The sequence below is a fragment of the Emydura macquarii genome, unplaced genomic scaffold (genome assembly GCF_026122565.2).
Source record: "Emydura macquarii macquarii isolate MOO-44397 ecotype Brisbane River unplaced genomic scaffold, CSIRO-AGI_Emac_v2 contig_1348, whole genome shotgun sequence".
Lineage (NCBI taxonomy): Eukaryota > Metazoa > Chordata > Testudines > Chelidae > Emydura > Emydura macquarii.
Window position 1 is genome coordinate 23,885,783 of NW_027131485.1, and position 25,722 is coordinate 23,911,504.

Here is a 25,722-nt window from a genome sequence, read left to right on the forward strand (position 1 = left end):
TCCAATTTCTTGGCATCCTTTGCCTTGGGAGATGGACCCTGCTGCCCCTGCCTCTCCCGCTCATTGGCTGCAGCTACCAATAAAGATGCCCGGTGTGAGTCATTTACAAGTACTCGTACTCCTTTGGGGGGCATGAAATACTTCCCCTCAGCCTGTTTCGCCATGGGCTGGAGAGATGCAGGCTCTGCCATCAGGCTGTTATTGGCTTTGAGATGGCCTCATTGAGCGGTAATGCTGCCCTGGATGAGCTGGGTGGTGTCAGAATGTCCGGGGCAGAGTCCTCGATTTCCTCCACCTTCAGGCCGAGGTTTTGGGCCCTTCTTTTCAAGAGCTCTTGGTGAGCTTTGTACTCATCCTATATGGGGGCTATGGCCATCTCCATCACTGCCTCGTCTGGGGAGGACGACGAACTAGCCAGGATCGTCACTGAGTCCTGGGGCTCCCTCCAGTGCTGGAAGGTCCCCTCACGGGATCCAGCGAGCCTCCATCCCCTCCGCTTCTGGTACCGAGCCCCTCTCCGATGTTGGGGGAGATGCGCTGTCACCTCCGAGGGGCCGAGTATGATTGATCCATGTGGGAGTTTTGGAACGCGTGGGACATCCACAGAGACCACATTGACACTGGGCAGGCATCTGCCACTGGGCTGGGATCCATGTCGGGACAGCAGGCCTTGAGATGCTGCCTCATATCCGCCCTGGCCTGGGTTTGCTCCACCTTGATCCCTGAGAATCAGCCTTACCATCATTGCTAGCTTTCCCAGAACGGAGCTCAGTCTCATGTAGTTGAGTTATGCCTTATGGGACATGACCCAGGGAAGAAGGAGATGCCAGAAGGCCAAGAAGCTCCTCACTGCCTCATAAGCCTCTAGTGTTGATGGTGCTGCTAGAGTCAAATCCCCTTCCTGGCTCACCCTCAGCAGGGAGTCATGTGCGCTGGACTTGATGGTACCCCTTGCTGGGCCAGAGTCAATGGTGCTGGCTGGCTGCCTGCCTCCCAGGAGGGGACCACTGACGGCTTCATGCTCTCTGTGCTCTTCCTCATTGGGGAGCATCCACGGTCTGATTTTTTCAACCTCTTCCTTGGCACCGGTGATGTGGAACAGTGCCATGCTGACAATGCCGATGTTCTGACTGTTGAGGAGAGTCACATGCAGGGGGTTTTCAGTGCCAGACATACCCTGCCTCTTTGCTGCTCCCTGATTGAGACCAGTGCGCTCCTCCCCAAGGAGGTGCTCGGCACCGGGTCTGGCTAGCGCTCCGACGCCAGGCGAAGTGTGGCCTCCATTAGGAGGAACTTCAGCCTGCTGTCCCCATCCTTCCCAGCCCTTGGTCTAAAGATTTTGCAAATTCTGCACTTCGCCAAGATGCACCCCTCTCCCAGGCATTTCAGGCTGCTATCGTGTGGATGGCTCACTGGTATCTCCTTTGGGCAGGTCGCACATTGCCTGAAGCCCTGGGACTGAGGCATGCCCCAGTGCCCCTGGGCGGGTTAGCGCCGCAGGGTGGGGAAAAATCTTAAGTGCTTATCTCATTTAAATCTGTGTTACTTAACTATTTACACTACAATACTAACTATTTACAACTGATTACAGGCACAAGCACTAAGGTACTGCTTGCAGAGCAAGAGAACAGCGATCCAGAAACTGTCACTGACTGAAGGGGGGACTGAGGGGGCAGCAGTTGCCTGTATACTGTGCCATGAGGGTGCCACTCCAAGGGGCACCAGAGCTGACCTGGCACATACCACTAGGAAAAAGCTTCCGACAACAGTGCATGCGGACCTACATGGGAATGGACATGAACAAGTGCTCGAAGAAGAACTCATTTTCAAACACTGACATGCATAATGATGACTACACCCAGGAAGCAGAGCTAGGCTGTGAGAAGGCCACTGTAACATACTTCTTTCAGAGAGGAGCAATGCTTTCAGGCTGGACTTTCAGCAAATTAAGCATGCGCCTCCTGGAAGTCCCAGTGGGCATGGAGGCTGCATTTCTCCACTAGGTGATCTCCAAAACTCACGATCAATACACAGGAGGATTCAACTGGGGGAGGGGGCCTATAGTTGGCAATAATAGACAAAAGTCTACTCCTCATGTATGCAGGATCGGATCTTCAATGAAGCTGAGGAGTCTTCCTGTCTCCATGTTATAAAGGTGAGCTGTTATCCAGTCAACTGAACATAGGAGCTGGGTATCAAAAGTCTTGGATTTGATTGCCAGCTCTGCCAGGGACACCCTGCATGATCTTGGCCATGTCGCCACCCCTCTTTTTCCTGTAGCAGTGAGTCAGGAGCAAAATGAGCGTGTCGATGGCACGCCACCTTTGTAAAGTTCTTCGAGGTAAGTGCAAAGCTGTCATATGTCTCTCCAGATCTAACACCATTAGTTGGGTGAAGAGAAGGCATTTCTATCAGCCCAGAAAAATTCCTGGAACTCCAGCCAAGCACAGGTTTTGCTGGGGAAAGGGGTAAATTGATACAATACTCAGCTACTGGAACAGTCAAACAGCTCCTGTTAAAGTGCTATTACTTGTTAGAAATAACTAAAGTTCAACTGAGTGTGTTTCCTATGGTGTGGCACTGCCTCTTACTGATGAGAATGGAGTTACACTGCAGATGTCAGAAGCAAATTAGCTACCATGACTTAGTTTAGATCACATCTTCAGAGATTGTTCACCTTCACTGTACCAATGTTAAATAAAAGACACAGAAAGAAGGAAACAGACCGACTGAAAGACTGCACTTGGTAGAGCTTTATTTATTTGCAGACTGGGCACTTTTATACTGAAAAATCATCCCAGCAGCTACATAAACCTGGAAATTTTGTTGCAAGGACTGCATCAATAAGGGCCAGAGCTGGGATCTCTAAATTCATTCCACTCAGATCAGAGGTGCTTGTGGGGTGGACTCTGGAGTCCTGAAGCTTGGTTCATAACTACGCTTTCCCAGTAACTACAGGTTGATGGCAAAGTTGTCTATAGATTTTGTTCTTGTTTTGTTTTTTATATTGTCTGTGAATTCAAACAGCAAGCAATTTCTATTCCTTTGGCAAGGAGTTTTCAAATACAAGCAGGCATTATGATTGTGTGCATTTATTATTTCATTTTAAAATAGATACATGCATATGCAAATCAGGATGCCAGCAAGTTGCCAAAGCAGCCTTTCATGCCAGTCAATGTGCCTTCAATTAATGCCTGAAGCCACCTTCAGAATGAGATGTGACCCAAGCCACTCCCCACCCACCTCCTCCTCAATTTCCAGGTTGCCTGTTTCAGAGCCATCCTGCAGAGCCTGTCTCACTCAGGCCTTTGATTTGGTATTTTTTCCTCTTTGCAAAACTGTGAAGTTTCAGTACCATGTGCTGAAGCCACCACAGGGAACAGTTTAAGGTGGGTTTATACCAGGGAAGGAGATTAAAGCTAAAACTCACTGCTGCTTTGATCAAGGATATGGAGTCCTGGGATTTCTGAACTCCGAGGTTAGCCAAAGCTCTGAGGGGAAGAGTTGAAGGGATGAAAAAAGGCACATCTGCAAACTCACGGCTAGGACATCTTGTCAGAGATGCCAGTTCTTGTAATTCACGTGGGAGAGCCAGGCAGCCTTTATTTGCTTTGCACTGAGGCTTGGGTGCTCTCAGAATTTCAGAATTGTAACCACTAGCCTGCTGGTCCCATCACCTACAGCATTTCAGGTTACAAGCTGTGATGCTTCCCTTCAGCACAGACTGGAGACAGTTTCTCAGGCCCAACCCTTGGCATAACTAGTGGGAGCAGGAGGTTATAACCCTCCCCTGCAATTGTAATTATTTTCCGTTTGCACTCCCCTTCAAAATCACCTGCAGTGGGCCCTAAAATGAAGCGTGTCCTGCTACTAAACCTAGCCCGTCATGAATGTGTTTGTTTACCCTTTAACTCCCTGATTCTGCTGACAGCCAGCATTACGTACTGTACCAACAAGACTCCCGCCTGCTATGGACTGGAGCTAGGAAGTATCAGGTGTCTCGTAACCCCTACATAAAAGCTATTATCAGTCTCTATACATCAGTATCTCAGGGTAATAGATAGTGACAGAATTAGATTCTAGAATGCACCAAATTGCGTAATCTTTACTGAGTTAATTAAAAATTGCTGCTGCAGTTTTCTAAACACTGTTTCCAACACAACAGCTTCAGGGAAAAAGGGGAGGGCAGGAAAGAAAAGGCCAGTCTGCCACTAGTGCAGTGTTAACTAGAGAATATAGCATCAATATTGACAAACAGATCTAAGTCACTGGAGTTCAAGAAATATGTTCCCCTATGCACTCTTGAGGGAATCCATGAATTTGCAGCCAGAGAAAAGGTAACTCCTGACATGCGTAATGATAGCAGCCAGCACACAACAGCTCAGGTTTAAAGGAATAAAAAAATACTCCAGAAATTACAGCATATCAGCATGTGTCTGTCCAGAAGGAACAATGAAGAAACACTCAGTTCTGCAGGTCAACACATAACAGGTACAACCTCTGAAAGGCCCACAAGCAGCCAGGATGGGAGACAGATACCCTTCAATATTTAAAGGAAAGATACGGGTACACGGCAAGACCCCACTACTGTAACCTGATCCTGCAGATAGACCCCAGAGCGCCACTGACTTGAACAGGACTCAGTGTGGGCATACCAGTCTGCCTCAGAGGATCAAATTGCAGAGTTAGAGCCCCAGTGAGTTAAGCAAGTCAGTGCTCCAGCAATGTGTCGCAATAGCCAGGGCAGGTAAAAAAGCTACTTCTGTGGATATCAGAAAGGGTAGGACAAAGTGAGAACTGCCAAAAGTCAAGCTGAGTTAGATCTTGCAAAGGACCAGATTTAAAACAAAGAGTAACAGGCTCTTTTAACCATGTAAGTAAAATAGGAACAAGAGGAGAAGTGGGGCTGCTATGCAGCAAGGATGCAGTCAAAATTAGGCATAAACTAGGTAATGGCCCATACCCTAAATTAATACTTTGCCTCAGTAAGGGGGATACCATAGACAGAACATGGGGGCAAAAAAGGATGGCTAACGGGAACGAGTGTATATAAATGAAAAATCATTACATCCAAGTTGGAAGCAATCAAAGATCTTCATACGCGCAAGTTGGAAAGACCAGATAAGTTCCATCCCAGAATACTGAAAGAACTGCCACTTGAGATTGCAAGTCCAGTCACAAGGATTTTTAATAAATCTATCCAATATATTGTACCTATATATATATATATATACATATATATATATATACACACACACACACACACACACACACACACACACATATAAATAAAAGGGGCGGAAAAGTGATCCAGACAACGCCAGACCTCTTAGTCCTGCCTCAATAGCATGCACAGCTTTAGAACAATTTGGAAGGAAGGAAGAAATAATTAAAGACGTGGAGGTAAACAGAAAATGGGATAAAATGCAACACGGGTTTACCAAAGGTAGATCATGGCAGGCCAACCAGATACCTTTCTAAGGTGACAGAAATCCAAGGCCCCCACATCAGGGGGGGGGGGGTACCTTTTACTGGGGCCCGACCCAGGCTGCAACCCCCATTACCATGAGGAAAAAAATTTTCATGTTTCATGAGATTGTATATATAGGATGAGGGATTGTGGTATGTGTGTGGGAGGGGGCCCATGTTACAAGTTTGTACTGGCCCAAAAAAGTTATGCTTGGGTCCTGCAGAAATCCAGTGGATCTAATCTATCTGGACTTCAGTAAACTGTTTGACATAGTACCACATGGGAATTTATTAGTTAAACTGGAAGACATGAGGTTTGTAATTTGGGTAAACTACTAGCTAATGTGGAGACAACAGTAGGTTGTGCTAAAAGGAATACTATCAGGCTGGAGGGCAGTTACTAGTGGAGTTCTTCAAGGGTTAGTCTTGGGACCAATCTTATTTAATATTTTCATTAATAACTTTGGCACAAAAAGTAGGAGTGTGCTAATTAAATTTGTGATGACACAAATTTTGGAGGCATTGTCAACACAATGGAGAAAGAATATTATCAGGGAGAAGTGGATGATCTTGAGGACTGGAGTCACAGACGTGGGATGAAATTTAATGGTGCAAACTGCAAGGTCATGCACTTAGAGACTAACAACCATAACTTCTACTATAAACTGCAGGTTCATGAGTTGGAAACAAACAGAAGAGGAGAAAGATCTAAGAGTATTAGTCAATCACAGGATAACTATAAGCTACCAATGTAATGTGGCCTTGAAAGAGGCAAATGCGATCCTGGGATGTCTCAAGCAAGGTACTTCCCTATCTCTACTGGAAATATTAATGCCATTGTACAAGGCACTAGTAAGATCTCATCTGCAATACTGTGCAGAACTCTGGTCACCATGTTCATGAAAGATGAATTCAAACTGGAACAGGTGCAGAGGAGAACTGCTAGGATGAGAGGAGAATGGAGAGCCTATCTTAGAGTTTGACTTGTTTAGCCTAGCAAAACGAAGTCTGAGAGGGGATATGATTCCTGTCTATAAATACATCACAGGGGGAAACACCAGGGAGGGAAAAGAGCTATTTAAACTAAAGCAGGATTTTTCAACCGGTGGGCCAGAATGTGTCAAAGAGTTGTGGGGGAGGCCCCAGGGGGAAAGGGGATCATGTGCTGCCCCCCAGGGGGTGAGAGGCCCTCGTGGGAGTTGCACAGCCTGGCGCGCACTCACCTTGCAGCGGTGGCTCCTGCAGCCTTGAAAAAGGGCAAAGATGATCCTGAGAGGGGAGGCTCACAGCTGTAGTGTAGACATGCCCTTAGAAACCCCACTGCCGCCACCTGGCTACTGGTGAGAAGAAACCCTGCCTATGACTTTTATTTGAATAAAGAACGTCACAAATCCATCTATTATCTTCCAAAGCAGAAAGGAGAGTGGCTGGCAACGTTTATATTCACCGCATGCCTCCAAGTCTGGTCCCTTTGATTTCTTAACTGCAGCCTTTTGATTTTCTTTTATATCCAGTTCTGGAAGCCAGGGGGGTGTGGGGGCCACACAACGCTGGTGAGCAAATTTAGTTTGCTCGCTCTCTCTAAGGCCACCCGGGTGGCAGCACATTTCCTCATCACTAAGCATTCGTGGGTCAGAGGAGGGGAACTGCACATGCTCTGCTAAGGGAGAACAGGTCTCAGAGACAATGACCCAATCCCAAAGGGTCTCACAGCCTATCTATCCTGCTTATGTTTTATAAGCTCATACATCTTCTCCCAGTCGGATGATCCTTTTTTAATAAATAAATAAATAAATAAATCACTAAAATGGATATTGGGCTAAGAAAGTAGCAAATCAAAAAAGAAAGATGATGCTAGGAGAGGAATCAGCAGTAAGAACGTTTTGGAGCTCTGGAGGGCAAGAATGATATTCAAGCATAAAAACTGACAGGAGGTGAGAATCAAGTTAAAGGAAGCGGAGGAGTACCCAGCCATCTCCCCGAAGCCTTGTATTACCCAATTGTCTCTGCAGGTAGAGTCCACATTGCATGGCAAAACCAGCAACAAGCAGAATTGTTCTTGACAGCAGGGGAGTCCCCTGAGCCAAGATAATGGGAGCTGCTGCCCTGGCAGCATAATCTCAGGCCACAAAAGTTACCGAGTGGATTGGCCAGCCAGCATATGCAGCAGCTCAAATCATCTGTCAAACATAAAAATGCACCAACATGTGGCAGCTAAATGTCTCAGCCAGGAAGGGAAGGGAAGGAGGTGGAGGGGTCACAGCTCAGCTCAGCGGGCTTTTGTTCTCACTCAGACAAAACATGAGCTACCGAGCGCTAGGCACATCCCCCCACTTGGTACTCCCCAGGCCCAAAAGCTTTAGTCCGTTCCCACAGCTCACAAGACAGAAGGTAACAATAGCTGTGATCAAGCTAGTCACGAGATAGTGCCTCTGCCTGAAAGAAGGGTTGGTCCACTTCCGGAGCCAGGCCCAAAGGTCAGGGAGGGAGGAGGCAGAGATGTCCCAGGGAGTGAGAGCAGGGGAGTATGTGCCAGGGCTGCCCGGTCAGCTCTAGAGTGAGCGAGGTGGCTCCCCGTGTCATGTGGCCAGCTCCAACCAGAGAAGGGCTGGTTCTAATCACTGCCTGTGTCAGGAAGCAGAAACAGAAATCCTGGTGCAAAGCTGAGGGCTCCTTCCTCCCTCTCACCTTACTGGAACTCATCTCAGGAACCTGCTATTTTCACTCCTTGCTGCTCAGGTTAGGAGAGTGCCACAGCACCCTCTTGTGTTCACAGCTGGGTCCTCATACACACACCAATGCCAGGAACAAGGGCCACAGCCAGGGTCCCCACACACATACACCTTCTGTCTCCTGGTCTTCCCTCCTCCTCTCCATCCCCCCTCCATGATTCAGCACCCCTCTGCCACTCACTCTGCCCCCATCTCCCCCACACATACGCACTATTTCTCCCCTACATCCCACTCGCACTCAGCAGGCTGTGCACACCAAGCAAGGCTGCACCACACATCTGCTGCACGGCTCTGCCCACCCTCGCTGCTGCTGACCCCACCTCCATCAACAGAGGAAGAAAATGAGGGGTGGTATGGGACATGCCAGGCCCCCCCCCCATTCCCACTGACTGTCAGAACTAAGCCATCAGCTTGGTCCATCAACAGGAAGGAGTGCACCTAAGATTTGCCATCTCTGGATAAAAGTATTTAGCTGGAAAATCCACACCTCCAGCACCTAAAGGGATTGTAGCGCTCTTGTGATGCTTCGTGACCTTTCCACAGGATGGCTATAGAATATCTATTCCATAGACGCTCAGACACCACGGTCATGGGCATGGTATAAGAACCCGAATGGAAGAGAACCCTCTACTAAGAGTTCCCCTCAACGCCAGGCTTCTGCCCCTTTTGTCCATGCATCGGCCTTTCTTCCTCAGCACACTAGATGCTGGGAAAAGGAAGGAGGCCTGGCTTATGCCCACACTGAAGAGATGACCCTTGACTGATCACCATTACCATCAATACAGAGGGGATGTTATTAGGTAGAAGCATGTGCTTAGCATTAACAGCCATAGCAGGCAGTGCAGTCAATGTGCTTTCATTCTTGTCTTCTGGTCAGAAATTCTCTACACACCTGCCCTTTTGAAAGAACCTTGTTGTTGCACTAAATTCTTCCTCTGAGCTCAACCAAAGAGGCAGTGGGGCACACAATAACATCACTAAAAGATCTCCCTCCTTGTCATGACAGGGACAAGAAACCCTTCCTCCCATGCAGTGACTCTCAGGAGATGCCGAGGCACTGCAAAGACGAGTGCATGGCATGGGCCTGATTCATCTATTATTGCAGGATACAAGTCATTCCCAGTGGTTTCCATGGAGCTATTCGTTCCAAAGCAGAACAGAGCTCCATACATATGGGGGGAAACAAGGGGACACTGGGTGACTGAGTCCCCATGAGACGTCACCTATTCAGCTTTTAAAATCTAACAGGTAGTAGTATCCATGTGACGCCCCCAAACAGAAAAGAAGCCAGACTGCAGAACGATAAGACGCTTGAGATGCAACTCTACCACTGCACACTGCTGGATAAAACGCTGGCAGATCTGCTTGTGTACACATATCAGTTTTTCTCTATCATCTAAATGCAGAGTGATGCCCCCTTAGATCACTTTCTGGGTTGGAGTGACTCCAGATGGTCCAGGGCTGCCTGCAAGTCCAGAGCCATGTACAATTAAAGACCATGTGCTGGGCTGTAGTACCTCCTGGCTAGACTGACTGCGCTTATTCCCCTGGGTGAGTATTTAAAATATGCACATACACAGAGACATACTAGCAAGAGAATCACAACAATGGCTTTTGCCCTGGGATTATCACAGTCCCAAACTCTGCTCTAGCCAGGACAGCTCTTAGGGGACTGCAAACAGCATGGGAGGCTGAAAGTGAGGAGCAGCTCATGACTGCAAGTCCAGAGAGATTATACAAACAGCTCATTTGGCTCGTGGACAGCAAACACACATTGCTGATCCACGTGAACAAGACAGGAATTGAAGCGCAACAATCCATCTATTGAAAGGCTCCCCACCCAGCCCATCTGCAACTCCCCTGATGACTAGGAGAGAGAGAAAGACATTATTAGTACATCTCATGCTTTGCCAACACAGACAAACCAATTTTACATATTTAAAAGAAAAACTAGATAATTGAAGGGGTTGGAATTTGTACTCTGGAGCTCATCTCCTCACCTTCACTTTGAGGTCACATAACCAAATGTGGCCCACAGCAATATGGACCAACATTCATATTTGGATCATAAGCCCCTCGGGGCAGGGACTGTCTTTTGGTTCTGTGTTTGCACAGCACCTAGCAGAATGGAGTTCCTGACTGGGGTTCCTAGGCGCTATGACAATACAGATGATAAAGATCTCAAACCCAGAGCTGGCCGACACACTCTATGTCAGATGAATACAGCTAGCTCCCAACATTCCTGCATGAACCATCAGCAGGATTTGAAGCTGGGGCCTTCAGATCCCATGCACACATCTCCACCACTTGAGTTAAATGAGTAACTCCTTTAGCTGGTACCGATATGCTGCAGAAATTACTCTGGGGACATTCTATGGCCTGTGTCACTTAGGTGGTCAGACTAGACCTCAGTGATCCCTTCTGGCCTTGGAATCTCTGAATAGCAGGACCAGTCACTAGCGGAGAGCTTGACACACTTTGCCAGTGCACTACATGACCACATCACAAACTCCAGCCTCATCACTGGCCCTCCTTTAGTCCTCAATTGCTGCAGATAGGTTAGGGACTGAACAGGCTCAGACATGGGTAATACACAATAGCCAGGTCAGAAGCTTGCACTTCCACTCTCCAGCCACTTCTGGCTCTGGTCCATCTCCGAGGCTGTTAATTTGGCACCTCCACCAGCAATTAACTCACAAAAGGAAGGAAGGAATGAGATAACGTCGCCTGTTTAATCCCATGTCTTCCCCCATTCTTGCTTACTGCTGAAATTCTCTTAGAATCGGGACAAAGCGTATTGCCTTCCTATTCAGCAACCACTGATTTCTCTCTCTTCTCCTTACACATCTAGTAGAGAAGCAGCTAACATGGCACTTTGTTTACTTCCATACCCATACAACATCATCTCTAGTGATCTCAGCACCGATCTGAGAATGGAATGCATATAGTATCTGTTAACCACTCTTGCAGCACCTTCTAGGCCAGAGTATACTCCTTCCAGAGGGTCCTACAGAAAAGGCAGATTTCCCCCATTTCTTGGTGGTATAAGATGGAGTTTAAAGGGAACCTTAAAAAAAGGATTTTTTTTTTCAAATTGGGCTTGTGCCCTTCTTTCTGATGGATAAAGGTGTGTGAAAATGTTTAACTTATTTTTTAAATTCTGTTTTCCACTTTGTTTTTTTAACTTTAGAAATATCAAGTGTCATCTACCCTGGGTTTGTTAAATGACTTCTGCGTGGCCATAGAAATGTTTATTGTGAACATTTTAACTGAAAAGGTGTGCTGAATCTTCAAGGCACTTTTTCTCCAAAACATGAATTAGTTATCAGAGTTGAGTGGGGGTTAATACAAGGATTTGGGGGGGGCTTTTTAACAACAGCCTGACTAAATATCTGTTCTCTCAATTGGTCAGCTTTCACTCTCTTGGCTCATGTGATATTTCACTAGATCACCAACTCCAGGGTAGACAAGACCCAAATTCCTAATGTAAACCTTGGAAATTTTTTCCCCCCCCAAAAAAATCTTTTAGGCCTTTGTAGCAAGGAGCATGGCCTTCCTTGGAGCCTGGACCCGAAGAAGGGTTGCGATGCCCTGCTGGGCAGATCTGGGCTCTGCAGGCCAAACACCCCGGGAGCAGAGGGGCGGGGCCAGGACAGGAATGGGAGGAGAGGTATAAAAGGCCAGCCTAGCAGCTCAGTCAGGGGGAAGCTGCTGCTTCTGAAGGACATGCCTTCCTCCAGGCTGCAGTCTGGGCCTGACCCAGACCCTGCAGCTGTGCAGAGTGAACACCCCACAGACCACAGCCTCCAAGGCCTGCCCAAGCTGCCAGGCCCTAGTGACTGGGAAGAGCTATCAGAGGCCGCTGACTGGGAGAAACCCCCCGAGGCCGGCTGTGACTTAGAGGAGCTGCCTGTCACCAGGAACCCACTGGAGCTCCCTCAGCCCCGTGTGCCGGAGGACCCACCGGGACCCTGTGACCTGGAGGAGCTGCCATCGGCTGACGGTCCCAAGGAATTCCTGAACCTGCTGCTGGTCAACAGTGAGGGACTCGTGGGACTCCCGCTCGCCGTTTACCCCAGCGACTTGGAGAAAGACCCCTGGCTCCAGGTACCTGGGTTCAGGGTGGGAGGAAGCAGCCCAGGGACAGCTGTCTACAGCGTGGCTGAGTCTGTGGTTGAACCAGTATCCGCATCTTGCGGCTGGAGCCCCGATGACCCAGTCTCTTTGCCACTGCTAGGGCCCTGGGCTGGGATGCAGTGGATGTCGGGTGGGCCTGCGTCCCCCTCCCCACTTCCCTAGCCACCCCGGGAGTGCTCGTCTCCTCTGACCTGTTGCCACAGGGGATACCGAACCTTGGAACCACAGACTGCTCACCAGCTCTGCCCTGCTTGAGGGCCGAGGGCTATGAACTACTTGACCAGCCCTGCCCTGCTTGAGTGCTGGGGGCTAAAAACTGCTTTAACAGCTCCGCCCTGCCAGGGGGCTAGGACTAAAGACTCGTAACCCGCTAGCTTTTTTCCCTCAGAGTGAGGCGCTATGGCCTTCCTCGGAGCCTAGGACCAAGGAAGGTTCGCGACGCCCCTGCTGGGCCATGTCACCAGCCTACAGCCTTCTTCATACTCCTAAAGCAAAAAAGAGCAAGAAGTCCAAGGTTTTCTTTTCCTTTGCAGGTCACCTTTAAGAAAAATACATAGAAATAAGTCATTCCTTGGATTTGTTTCTGCAAATTCTTGATCAAATAGCATTCTATTGTATTGTCTTCTTCCTTGTCGTTTTATTGCACTGCGGAATAATATACATGGCATCTTTTTAAGAAACTGAGGTTTTATATTCATTTGTTATCCAAGACAAGAATCAGATAAATAAATTCTAAGGTAATACACAATGATAGACACTCTGCCTTTGTAGCCTTCACTGCAAAAATCACTAAGGCACTAAACAAACCAATCAACCAAATGCATTCAGTTTTCCAAAGTTACCCTCAACGGGCCACCCTCAACTCCCAGCATCCCAGTGCTGCTTCACTCCAACTGCACCACCTCAAACACAGGAAGCTTCCCTGCTCCTTGGTGCTTTTCCTGACAAGAGCCGCTCCTAGGCTAGGCTAACAGACTTAGCCTTTCCCCTCCACGGGCAGTGAAGGCAGGTTGGTGTAAGGAGGTACAAAAATGAGCTACCACCACCTCTCCCTCTGGGCTTGCTAATCTTAGATCTTATCAGTCTTAATCACTAACTATTGTGAGCACATAACATGCTTACAAGCCTGTATGTTTTTAAAAATAATATGTACTCAATTATATATGCACATTTTGTGTACATATTTATTACACACACACACACAGCCACATATGTGTAGGTGACATTTGTATGATAAATGAATTTATCACATGCCTATGACTGCCTCAGCTGCTCTCTACAGCAGTCCATTGACCCAGGGACATATTCTAACATCCCAGGATTGGCAAGATTCAGTCATGAGCTAGTGACAGCTTTTCTAGACAGGAAAGGTCCCACTTTAAAATTCAACATTTCATGCTTCTACAGAGCTAGAAAAAGGAGCTTCATATGATTAGAGAGGAAAGTTTCCCAGGATTCCCAGCTCCCCCAGGATCCCTGCACTTGCTTCCAGCCCCGGAGGAACCTGAGAGAATAGACTTTAAAGTTGTGACATTTTGAAAAAACAATTGTTTTATTTTATTAAGATGCTAGGTCATTTTTAGAGGTTTTTATGGCTCCCTCCAAGCCCTGTGCAGTTAGGCTCAAGGTAACTAATGTGTCTGGTTACACAGAGCAATACAAGAAATACTCCCAGTACACATTTTTAAGCTTTCTGACCCAGATTTTCTGCAACCCAGACATGTGGCACACACAGAATATATGAGGGTGTGGCGTTCCACAAGGTCTGAGTGGTACTTGCTGGGGATGACTCATCTGTGGCTTCACTAATCATGAGCAACACCAGCATCTTCAATTCACATTGATAAAAACCTTTATCCCCTGTTTATGTTTACATCCAAACACCACATATTGGGGACTAGGCCCCAAATTAAATATCTGTAGATCCTTCTTACCATGGGGGAAAAGGGAGTGGACAACTTCTTGTTGTGTAAATGTGAGCACTGGAAACCATCCCAAATGCAAGCCAACACTACAAACAGCTTCTCTGACAAAAGTCTAATGCAGGGGGTAGGACGGTGGAGATAAAATGGTACACACTGTAAAAGAAAAAAACCTCACACCCCACCCACATTGTGGCAATTTATCTGCAGTCAGGTGCTTTGATACAAGCTACCTTTATACAAAATCTTTGCAACCCAGGAATGCTTCAGCATCTGACCTCGGATCCTGGACCTTCGGACACCACAAACAAAACTGCCCTTTCATAAGAGAGCAGATCCTAAATGGCAAGCCCCCTGTGGAGTTCAGGGAACTCAACATGGAATAGTATTTCTGGGAGCTCACCTGCAAAGCAAGGCTGTCTCCCAGCCATAACCAACATTCCCTTCAATTCCTTTTTTTGTAGCTCTCCATTGGGACAGGCAACAACTTTATCTGCAGAGAGCCTAATCTTCCTGAACCTGATTGGATGTGCCTGGAAACTCATTCACTATAACCATTATACCTTCCAACAGAAAGGAAAACCTATATTCAGAGATGTGCTTCCACGAACACACAGAGATCCAGTACTCCCATATGTTTTGGCATGAAGCACTAGGACAAGCCTCTGTACAATAGAATCCTGCTTCCATTATCAACCCCAGGTAACACTCACCTGAAAGGAAGGACCTAGTTTATACCTCTTGGGAGGGAAGTTGCATAACAATTTGCTGTTGTTCTCAGCAATCCAACTGAGAGCTCCCCTTGTTGGTGGGGGAAGAGAGAGACTACTGAAGTAATGCATGGCCCTGACTCACCCTTTCACAAGGTCCATACTTCCCCTCTCCTCAGGGTCTGGATTCACAGGCTCCACAGAAACTGGAACCAAGTTCTTGAGGACAGAAATATCATGGGCCATGATGCAGATCCAAGCTTCACCATAACTAGACACACTTCACCACTGCAAAGGAAAGAAAAGAAACCACCCCCATTAGTAAGAGAGAGTCAGCATGTGCAGGTCATCAGCATGTGACCAACACGCTAGCAGCATCAAGAACCTCCAACAGATACACCCTTCTGTGTGTGTGTGTGTGTGTGTGTGAGATGCCAATGTAGCACTCAGATCTCGCCTATTGGGGACTTGAATGGGCAGAACCCATGCAACAAAACAGTCAGAAAAAGGACCAAGAATATGGGAAAAATTAATCCAAACCTCCCACCCCATAATAAATGCTCCCTTCTCTATTAGCACAGAATGCAAGAAGCAGCCCATGCTCTGATGCTCAAAAGATCCCAGCAGCTGCAAGTCTGTGTGCATGCGTACACTACTGTATTTTATGTAAGGATATATACATTCTTTCATGGTAGGTGTTTGTTTGGTACCAGTGCAGAATATGCAAAGATAGCACCGGATACAAGACATTTATAGATGAATATCAATCACCTCATAAACTAATGTATAGGACAGTAGGATTCAAAAGACAACTACATTTACATTCAGATTTCTTTCTGTCCTGCCGCTTGTGGATCTCACTTGTTCTTTAAACTGACTGTAATATGTTTACATGTCTTGGTGTCCACATGCACTGTGCATACACTTTATCATTACTAAGCTTTGAAGGACTATATTTTTATCAATAAGCAATAGAAAATGTTGATTTCACAGTACACACACAAACTGATGAAAAAATATTCCCATTGATAATTGAAATTTACAGAGAGGCAAAGAAACAAAAATGCTGCTTGAGAACTTATTAGAGTTTGATTTAAGACTATTTACTTTGTACATTTTGACATGATGCTGATAAATTGTGTTTTAGTGGTTATAAAGCTTTAACTCTGTCCATTAATAGTCTATATTCTAATGATAATCAACTATCATTAAATAATTGTCTATCCCTGACCATAATTTCCCACAACTGTGAACATTTTAAGTCAATAACAATTGAAAAACTGCTTATAAACAAACATGGATGTTATCAGTCAAAATTATAAAAAAATAAAAACTGAAATCTGCCAACCCTACTCAACTGTACAGGCATGCATGTGTAAACTAGCCAAAATTCTAATACATTAGACATGAAACAAAGGGAAAACCAGAATCCCCAAAGCAACAATACTGACAACTGAACAATAGGAGAAAGGAAAACATCTTATCTGTTAATTTATTCCCCCCAGCCTAGCCCCTGAAGTAACATTTCTCTCTTATCCCTGACCACACACCCATGCCACCCCAACAAAAAAGAATTCACCTTCGGCAGATTATGGCCTAGTTAAACATTTGTGAAAAAAATCAAACATAATATACATGATGAAACCCAGAGCCTTCTATTGAAATTTCTAAAAACCGATCATTGTTTTTTAATCAAACAGATATCTACTACAGGGATGTAATTCTCTATTGGAATAATTCTGTTGAATTTAAAAGAAGTTACAGAAGGATTATAATTTTTTTAAAATTCCGTAAGAGAAGAAACCAAGCATTAACAGAACTCTCTTCATTACAAATAAGGGCCAGTATCTTTTTACTTTTCTGTGCCTAATCCTGAGCACCTTTTAACTTCAATGTAAACCCCATGCACAGAGGCAAAACTTGGTTCTACGAGTTTACTTATTGTTACACGGTTTGTGGAAGAACTCATCTGGTGGTAACTGGCCTAGGTGAGACGTTCTCCCAGTACGCAGAGAAGACCTAGTGATTGCCTCTAACCCACACAGAGAAAGCTAATCCATTAAGAGTAAATGGACAAATTGGTTATCCTACTGGGAAAAGAAATGAACAGAATAGAAATCTCTTTCATAGCTATATCTGCCAGTCCGTCACTAATGGGAAGCAATCAGATGTGAACAGTGAAAAATAGTAATAAAGATGGTCAGATCACCACAAGGGAGTCAGGATAGCTTGGGGCAGGAGAGGAATGTGACCTATGCCTCCAGAACAAGTAACTGCTTCTCAAAGAAAGAAAGAACAAGCTCTATAAGGAATGTAGCCCTGCAATGCTGTGATGGATCCTCAGTTTGGTATACTCTACTGCTGAAAGATGCTGCATCTGGAAAGACTACATGCTTCACACATGCTCTAAAGATCTTGCAAATCCCCTTCATTGAAATGGATGCTTTTTTGTGCATCTCTATATTATGCTCTGCCTCACTTTATGAGGCATGTGCATCAGGCTCTGGTTTGCCTGCAAAGGAATATCCTTCTCTGATAGCTCAGGCATTGCCGTCCTTTGAAAAGAACAAGGGAGATTTTACACTGGCTCTGAAGAACAGGAATTATCTGTAGGATTGCACCAGGAAGCGAGTCTCCGCTATACAAGGCCAAATGGAAAGTAGGAATCTATGGGGCCTCTACACCACACATTTCTTTTCTAAGACTTCCAACCAGTGGTTGCAACAGTAAGAGCACTACACGAAGACAAGTGTCTTAGCTGCTGTGTCATCTAACCCTGCTCACTGTGCATGCTTACGTGGCATTCTAATTAAAAATGCCAGTGGCCATCATTTCTATACTACTGTTCAAACCACTGCGATACCTGCTGGAGCCGCACCAGTGGTGAAAACAGGGAGTCCTAGGACAAAAATGCTAGCACAAACAAAGCCTTTGCTCCATATGGGATAATAGCTATAACTACAGGCAACCATCCTTACCACAAGATCAAGGCAGCGTTTCATGGAAGTGCTTTTTTTTACACCAATCACAATACTGTTCTCTTCATCTTCACGGCTTTCTTCCCAAAGTGCCTCACCTTCAGATGTCTGCTTCCACAGCAAAGCAAGTATGATGTCATTCTACTGCCTGTTGCTGTCTATTACCAAACTGTAGCTCTCTAAAAAGAGGATGCATGTCTTTTAGCATCACTGCAATATAAACTCAGACTGAGTGAAGACAAGATGACAAGTTTATTTTAAAAAGGGCTTTTCTGCCCCAATATTATAAAAAAAAAAAACAAAAAAACCCAGAATCTCCCCCCTTCTTCACCAGGTTACCTGTAAGCACCATATTCACTCTCCTATCAGCTTGATCTCAAGAGGAAAAAGTCCCCTCCTCCAAGACTTTTAAATGTCCTACAGGCTACCCTCCCCAGATGCCTTAGATGGCAATGCATCAGCCTGGAGCTGCTTATCCAAGGTAACAGCTTGTCTAAGCTTCTCCGCTGCGTGATGAAACTCCAAGGCAGTTTCTACCACCTCCTCCAACAGAAGTGTGTAGCTGACAAGCTTTGAGGAGCGTCTCAAGTGGGATTTGTCAAAGGAGCAAGTTTTAGACAAGGGGCTAGGGTTGAGGCATGTCTCTCTCAGACAAAATTGTGCTCCCTTCCTATTGTCCCAAATCCCCCCTCCCTAATCTAACCTCTCTCTCTCACTCCCACAGTGACACATCACAGCATTGTTCAGTCTCCTTCCTCTGAAGCACCAGGGACGGCCATGTCCGCAGATGGGACATTGCATGGGGTGGGCCAGGAGCTCTGATGTGGCACTGAGCGTTCTTTCCCTCGAGTGCTTGGATGGCTGGTTCTTGCTCACGAGCTCAGGATTAGCAATGACCTTGGAGAGTTTTCACCTTCCTCTTCAGCATGTGGGTGTGGGTCACCTGCCAGGATTATCTGGGTTTATCTCACTTAATCACTTCTCTGCTGCTGCTGCCAAGGCCTCGGGCACCGGTGCCCCTCAGTCCCTCCTAAGCTTTGCCTGTGACACATCACAGTGGGCTGTGGTGATTTGGCCTGATTTTGGTTGTTGGTTCAGGGTGTGGCTGATGGTGACCTGCGACATGCAAAGGTCAGATGGGAGGATCTGGTGGCCCCTTCTGGCCTCAAACTCGGTGATTGAGCAGAGTTAAGCAGCTACCACCTCCTCCCCCAGCCTTCCCACTAGCTTTTAAATCCTGCCAGTCCCCTCCTCAGCCCCCAACCAGCCGGACAAGCACAGTGCCAGGGCACTGGCCTGGCTGCTGACCCTGATTGGATGGCAGAGTCTGCACAAAGATACACAAAACGATTTAGATATTGCTTTGCACTTCTCTAGCACCCTCATTCAGAGGATCTCAAAGCACTTCATAAACACTGAGTTCAGCTTCATAACACCAATAATATCATCATCCAGCTCTCAGTGCCCATCATTATGGCATCTGTGCAAAGAGGTAGATTCAGAACCATTATACCAGTTCTGGGAGAGCTTGTCAGTTCCCAACTCCTTTCCTGGTAAGACAAAAACCAAAAGACAGACAAAACCCAATTTCCTCCCTATAAGCCTTCCTCAGTCACTGGGACAAGTAACCTGACTTCTCACTCAGAGGAAGAGAAGGAGCTACACCTTGCTTTCTACACCTAGCATTTAAAGGATAACCTGAGTAGATGCTTCTTTCCCAGGAATGCCACTAACGCATTTCAGCACCTCCAGAGAAACACCAGAGGCAGGTCTGCTGTTGTGAAATATTCCAGATGCAGCACTGGGAGCTATCATTTCCATTGGTGCTGGAGCCAAGACAGACAGAAGGATTTTGTGCCACTCTCCTCCCCATCTCATATCTCAGGCATATGAACGCTGCCGTTTGGGGATTCACCTTGTAAATCAGAAATCCTCATGTTATCTGCTGCCACACCAACTGGAAGCAAGAAGGACATTTCCCTAAATGAAAAGGTTGAGACACAATATGTCATTAGTGCACCAATGGGTCTTGGAAGGAGCTACTTTTATCTGCCATTATAGACTGTCACTTCACAAACTGGTTCAACAGAAGATAAACCCTGATGGGATGACAGCCAGAATTCAAATCACCCCAACCTCTTCCCCGAAAACAACAAACATCACAATAATTCAGTGCCACAATCTGTGTTAAAGTGCTCATACAGTTAACCAAAACAGTCAGAAAATACACATGCTAAAGGGACACTCGTGTCTGATTCTGTCCACTGGCTCCTGCTCAGCTCCTCGGCAGAGCACCCACTGATCTGGGTGAGCACTAACAGTCAGCAGCTGTTTCCATGAACTGAGAAGTCCACAAACTTGTGAAACCGTGTGCACGTGGGCAGTGCATCCTTGAAGAAGTGCAATTTTAATGGGGAGTGTGTGTCTTCGTTGCCTCCTAGTGGCTGCTTTATGTGAGGAGGTTAGAGTCTAGTACAGCTGTGAGCTAACAATTACTCAAACTGTGGAAGTTGATGCTTTTAGAACTAAAGGCCAGAAGTTCAAACCCCACTGATAGCCCAATCGAGGTCACTTATACAAACTCTCAAATTAGGGGATATTTCCTACAGGATATGGCCTGGTCACAGCTTTGAATCACTCAGAACCTTGTTAAATTTTTAACCAATTTCTTTTAAATTTGGTCAGTGATGATTTTGTGCATGCAAGAGTTAAGGTTAACCTCGCCATTCTGAGCTCTCTGTGTGAAAACATATGGCCTTTTTTATTTTTTTTTAAAGTGGGGAAAGTATGTTGCAGGACAACTCATAGATGCCTGCAGGAATTTTCTTCAAGAGAAAAACACTCTTTTGGCCAGAGACCAAACATGGATAATCTGAGTCCCAAAGAAGCATTTTTTGTATGCAGTTTTGAATTAATCCCCGAAACCATTTTATAGATTTAGCTGCAGGTTTTGCCACCCAATCAACACTATCAACAGGAGGAGGAGAGGAAAGATACTCATTCACTGCTACAACATTCAACTGCAAACATACAAATAAGGCAACAAAGCAGTAGCAGCACAGACTATTGCAATTGTGCTGCCTCAGAACATCTGGCAAGAAATTGGCAAGAGGCAGAACTTTCCATCCCAGGATTTGAGACAGACAAATCTGAACTGCCATCTATGGTCATCTGTGTAGAGCAAAGGGTCCCGTGTGGTCCATGGAGAGTTGGCTGGCTACATGGTGCTGATTCTCCTCTGCAGCTAGACGTTTAATGTTTCCCTCCTATCATTTATCCATGTAAGTAGCTGCAATAGTTGCTACAGGGATGCTATACAGTTGCATATAGGAGGGACAGTGACAAAAGGCAGTGCAAGTGGACTATGACAAATTGAAGAAGAGATGGGGCCATGTGCTCACAGCCGGGGGGGGGGAATGCTCGACAATGGGGAACGGATGGGGAGACATCCAGCAGAATGGTGTTTCAGGATGATGGGACCCACACTGCAAAGGATGTGGTGCTACTCTATAACAGAGTTCCAGAGGGGTAGCCGTGTTAGTCTGTGTACAGCAAAAACAAGGAGAGTTCTGTAGCACTTTAAAGACTAACAAATTTAATTTCTGTAGGCATAAGCTTTTGTGGGCTCCAGCCCACTTGCATCTGAGAAAATTAAATTTGTTAGTCTTTAAAGTGCTACAGAACTCTCGTTGTTTTTACTCTGTAACAGTTTACAAACGCTGTATGTAACCTGGTTATTAGGATGCTTACTACATGAATACGTTGGTTTAGTCTAATAGCAGGCTGTTGGAAAAACAAGGAAGAAGAAAAGACAATGGCTCCAGACAAGGCACGTCTGGGTAGACCTCTTGGGGGGATTAAGGCGTGAGCTGTTAGCTGGGAAGATCCTGCCTCCTTGGCTCCAGCCAAGTTACACAGCTTGTTTGGTCCATGCTGGGAACCAACAGATTCAAAGGACAATGAAAAATTTAAAGTCTCCTCTGTCTAGGCAGCAGGCAGCTGTTGGCAGGGCATGAACTGACACACGCATACAGAAGCCAAATCTTCCTAGGCTCCCTACACAAGGGGGCTGGGGCTTAGGTAAAAAAGAAATAGGAGCACAACTTTTGTTTTGAAAATCCAATTCTCTTATGTTGTCCTTTGCTCCTACCATTAAGATCGCACACCTCTTTGGTCTGAGAAGGTCGCTTTGAATCACCATATTTACCGCTGGTCACAAGCTCCCAAAGGGAAGACACCGCCAGTAACTGAACCTTGTCGGACACGTTGGGGTAATAAGCATGCTCTAACCCCAGGCCCTGGCCATGAGTGGGAGAATCAAAAGATTCTGCCCCAGGGTAGGTGAAGGCACAAGGCCTGAGACCGGGGAGGGGGCCCGCGGTGCGCGCGCACTCAGAGCCCAGAGAGGGGCAGCTAGCCCCATAACCATGACACACACTATAAAGTTTGAGAACACCTAGTCTGTAGAAGGTGCAGCCAGTTAGAGATAAATTGGTGGTTAATGACTGGGAGAGAGAATCTCTATTAGCTAGCAGGAGTGGCAGTACCCATGTCCTCTGCCAGATCTCTGCCTACTGGAGACTGACATCACTCAAACCATGCAAAATATTTTATTAAGATTAACAAAATTCAGTAAATTTCCATTCCCTCACCATCAATCTCTGATATGACAAGGAAGAAAAAACTCACTAAAAAGCAAGATGTCCTAATATCACTCCCAGAGAAAAGGAAAGAGAAACACTGGGACAGAGAACACACTTGGCATTCCACCAGGCAGCCAGCGCAATCGCATACCATAGCAGGTGCTGTTCCTGATCCGCTCAATTCAGGTACACCTGCACTGCTGATTTAGTAACATCTTCTGCAGAACAGCGCAAGCCTCAGCTCACCCTACTTGGAACATGCTGCGGAGGAGGAGAAGGAGACACAACAACGTGGGTAATGGCATGGGGAGAAGAGTTTGGAGTAAGCACAGTTCACCTACAACACAGAGACAGGAGGAAACCCAGAGCCAGGGCCACATCTGGAACAGACTTCAGGTCAGGGCCCAGCTCTGTAAGTCAAAATGCAAAGAGAAGGGAGGGGAGTCTGGTCACACCAGAGGAGTCATTCAGAGCTTCAATGTGAAGTTCAGGAATAAGTGAAGCAAAAGCTCTCCCAATTCCCCAGTCACCAGCTTCCCTGCAGGAGTAAGAGAAGCAAAGCAGGGAGGAATTAAATTAACAACCATGGGGAGGGGTTTTTCCTTCTCCCACACAGGGGAGCTGTTCAGTTCACTCCATTCTCCTTGTCATCAGCCATGGTACTGTGCCCTCGGGGTCTATAAGAGGGGGTTTACAGCTTATCCTGACTCTTCGGCACACAGACCACAGAGCTGGGCAAAGGGTGCACAGGATGAAAGTCAACATCAGCAAGTATAACAAGGAAACACAAATCACTGAAGAGCGTCTGTCTATTTAAACAAGCTGAAAATCGTCTCTTTCCAGTTGCTCCCTCTATATCTAATGCAGCCCAAGAGAAACACACACGTACTTCAGAGTCTGCTCCAACTTCAGGGTTTGCACCATTCTCAGCAGTGCTTGTTGGAACAAGGAGCGAAATGGAAGGGAAGTTGCTGAGACATGGACGCTTCCTCCTGGAACAGCACACACCTCTGACCATAACGAGGCAGCTCCCATTTGGTGGTATGGTCAAAATAAAATAGCTAGTCTTTCAGCATGGGCCAATTTTTATTTTTCTTTATTTTCCTGGACTCTTTGTGGCAGGTGAGAGAGAAGAAAGAAAAATGGGTATTTTATTTATTTATGGGGATTATTAATTATGGTTACAATGGAACCTACAGGCCGTAACTAAGACCAGGGACCCAGTGTGCTATGCATTGTACATACACATCAGAAGACTCTGCCCTGAAGAGCTATACTGTAAAGAGATGAGAGAAAGAGCGTGAAGAAGAACTTTCATCAGATCCTTTTACACATACTGAAGTGAGGCCCAGCAATGACTTGCCCAAGCCTGGCCAACAAAACCTATGGCAGAGCCACTGATTGAATCCAGGTCTTCCAATTTTACCCCACCGCCTTCACCAAAAACCATTCGTCTCCAGTGAGAAGGACCACCCAGAGCTGAGCGTTTCTACTGTAACTGACATTCACGTTATTCATATTCAGCTGAGAATGAGTTCCCTAACTCAAGAATCTAAGGAGAAAGATAAAAGACGGCAAACATGTTAGTAACAAAAGCAGTTAGTGACAGCTGTGCTCTGCCTATGCAGAGAGCCAGTCTGCATGCAAGACTCCAGTATGTCAGCAAGTAGTTCCCTTGCCCATAGGCAAACAGGATTTAAAAATAAATAAATAAAACCATCAAGAAACTCTTTGACCACAAACACACCAGTCGGGTGCACATGAAGCAAGCATTTGCTGATTGGTGGGGCAGGATCCTGAACTTCAAAGATACAATTTCCATCCGCAGCCCTATGTGCTCCAATGTGTTCTAAAAACAAGTAACTAAAGGCAAGAAAAGAGGGCTCCTTTTTGTTTCTGCAGTGCCTGAGAGATTTTCTGGCAGGAACCAATCATGATGTCTTGCCTTACTCCCAGGGAGTGCTGCAAAGCAGTAATCAAATTCCGTCTAGATCAGAGCAGCCTGGATCAAATGTATGTTCTCCTAGGGAGTCACACTGAGAGCTGCATTCCCTCTTTCCTTTGTTGTTGCTTCTGTTGGCGCCAATGTCAAGAACTACATCCCTTTCCACCCACCTGTACATCGGACTGATACTCCCCCCTTTCTCTGCAGATTGACTCTGAGCTACTCTGATGGCACAAGGGAACTGCAGCAGGGTGGGGAGGAGATGGATGCCCTACAGGCAGAGGGAAAAAGCTCAAAATAAAAAGTGTTCATTTAGGGGGAAAGGACAGAGCATCTCTACCAAACGAACGGAACCATATGCAGGTAGGGCACAAATGATGTGCTTGCTTCAATGTGAAGAAAGGATTGCAGTACCAGAGACCATAGAGGGACTCCAACACACCTGTTCTCACTCCCCCGACCACCACCACACACAAATCCCTTGCTACCTGACCAAAGCCCAGATAGCCTCAGATCAGTGTCTCTTTAAAAACGTCACTTTGTTTGCAGAGCTACAGATACTAAGAGAACCTAGTTATAGCCTCTGCTGGCCCTGCTGCATCAGCATAGCTGTGGAAGAGTCATATGCAGCCTTGACCCAAGTATCTTTATTGTTCTGCTAATTTTTCACTCCATTTCTTGCTTCACCACCATGTTCTGATAAAAGATTGCAGCACATCGCAAGACAGATAAAATTATCTTGTTTTGACTTCTACAGGGAGCAAATCCTCCATGGATTTAACATGCCGACGAATAACGGAGACAAGATGCCAATTTCACCCGTCTGATCATAACCCCACTTTATACAGCACGGTCACTGCACAAGGTGCAAAGCTATCACTTCCCAGTTCTTATTAGTGCCATCAAGAATTATAGACCTGGAGACCCATATGTCAACTTCAACATCCACCTTTAAAAGCCACTATTTATTTATTCCTCCAAGGATATGGCATCATCAGTCAAAAGGGAAAAAGCCAGTGTGCCAGGAAGACAAATGCAAGGATCAGCAGGAACTGCTCATTAAACCTAGCCTCCAGCTCCTGAAGATTTCACCCTTGACAACAACAGCACCATGACAGGTACTACTCCTGCCCATTGTCCTCAGGATGCAAAAAACGAGAAGGAACAGAGAAGCATAAACATCTGT

At 46.2% G+C, this 25,722-nt stretch overlaps 1 protein-coding gene across 1 annotated transcript in view; it reads right to left on the reverse strand.

The window, feature by feature from the left end:
- The window catches only part of LOC137155244 (ankyrin repeat and fibronectin type-III domain-containing protein 1-like), a 508,614-nt gene that overhangs the window by 406,806 nt on the left and 76,086 nt on the right, over positions 1–25,722 (reverse strand). Inside the window, exon 4 of the mRNA XM_067551451.1 lies at positions 15,116–15,258. Within this exon, the coding sequence (XP_067407552.1) occupies positions 15,116–15,216 (101 nt within the window). The 5' untranslated portion in view covers positions 15,217–15,258. The remainder of the gene's footprint in view (positions 1–15,115; positions 15,259–25,722) is intronic.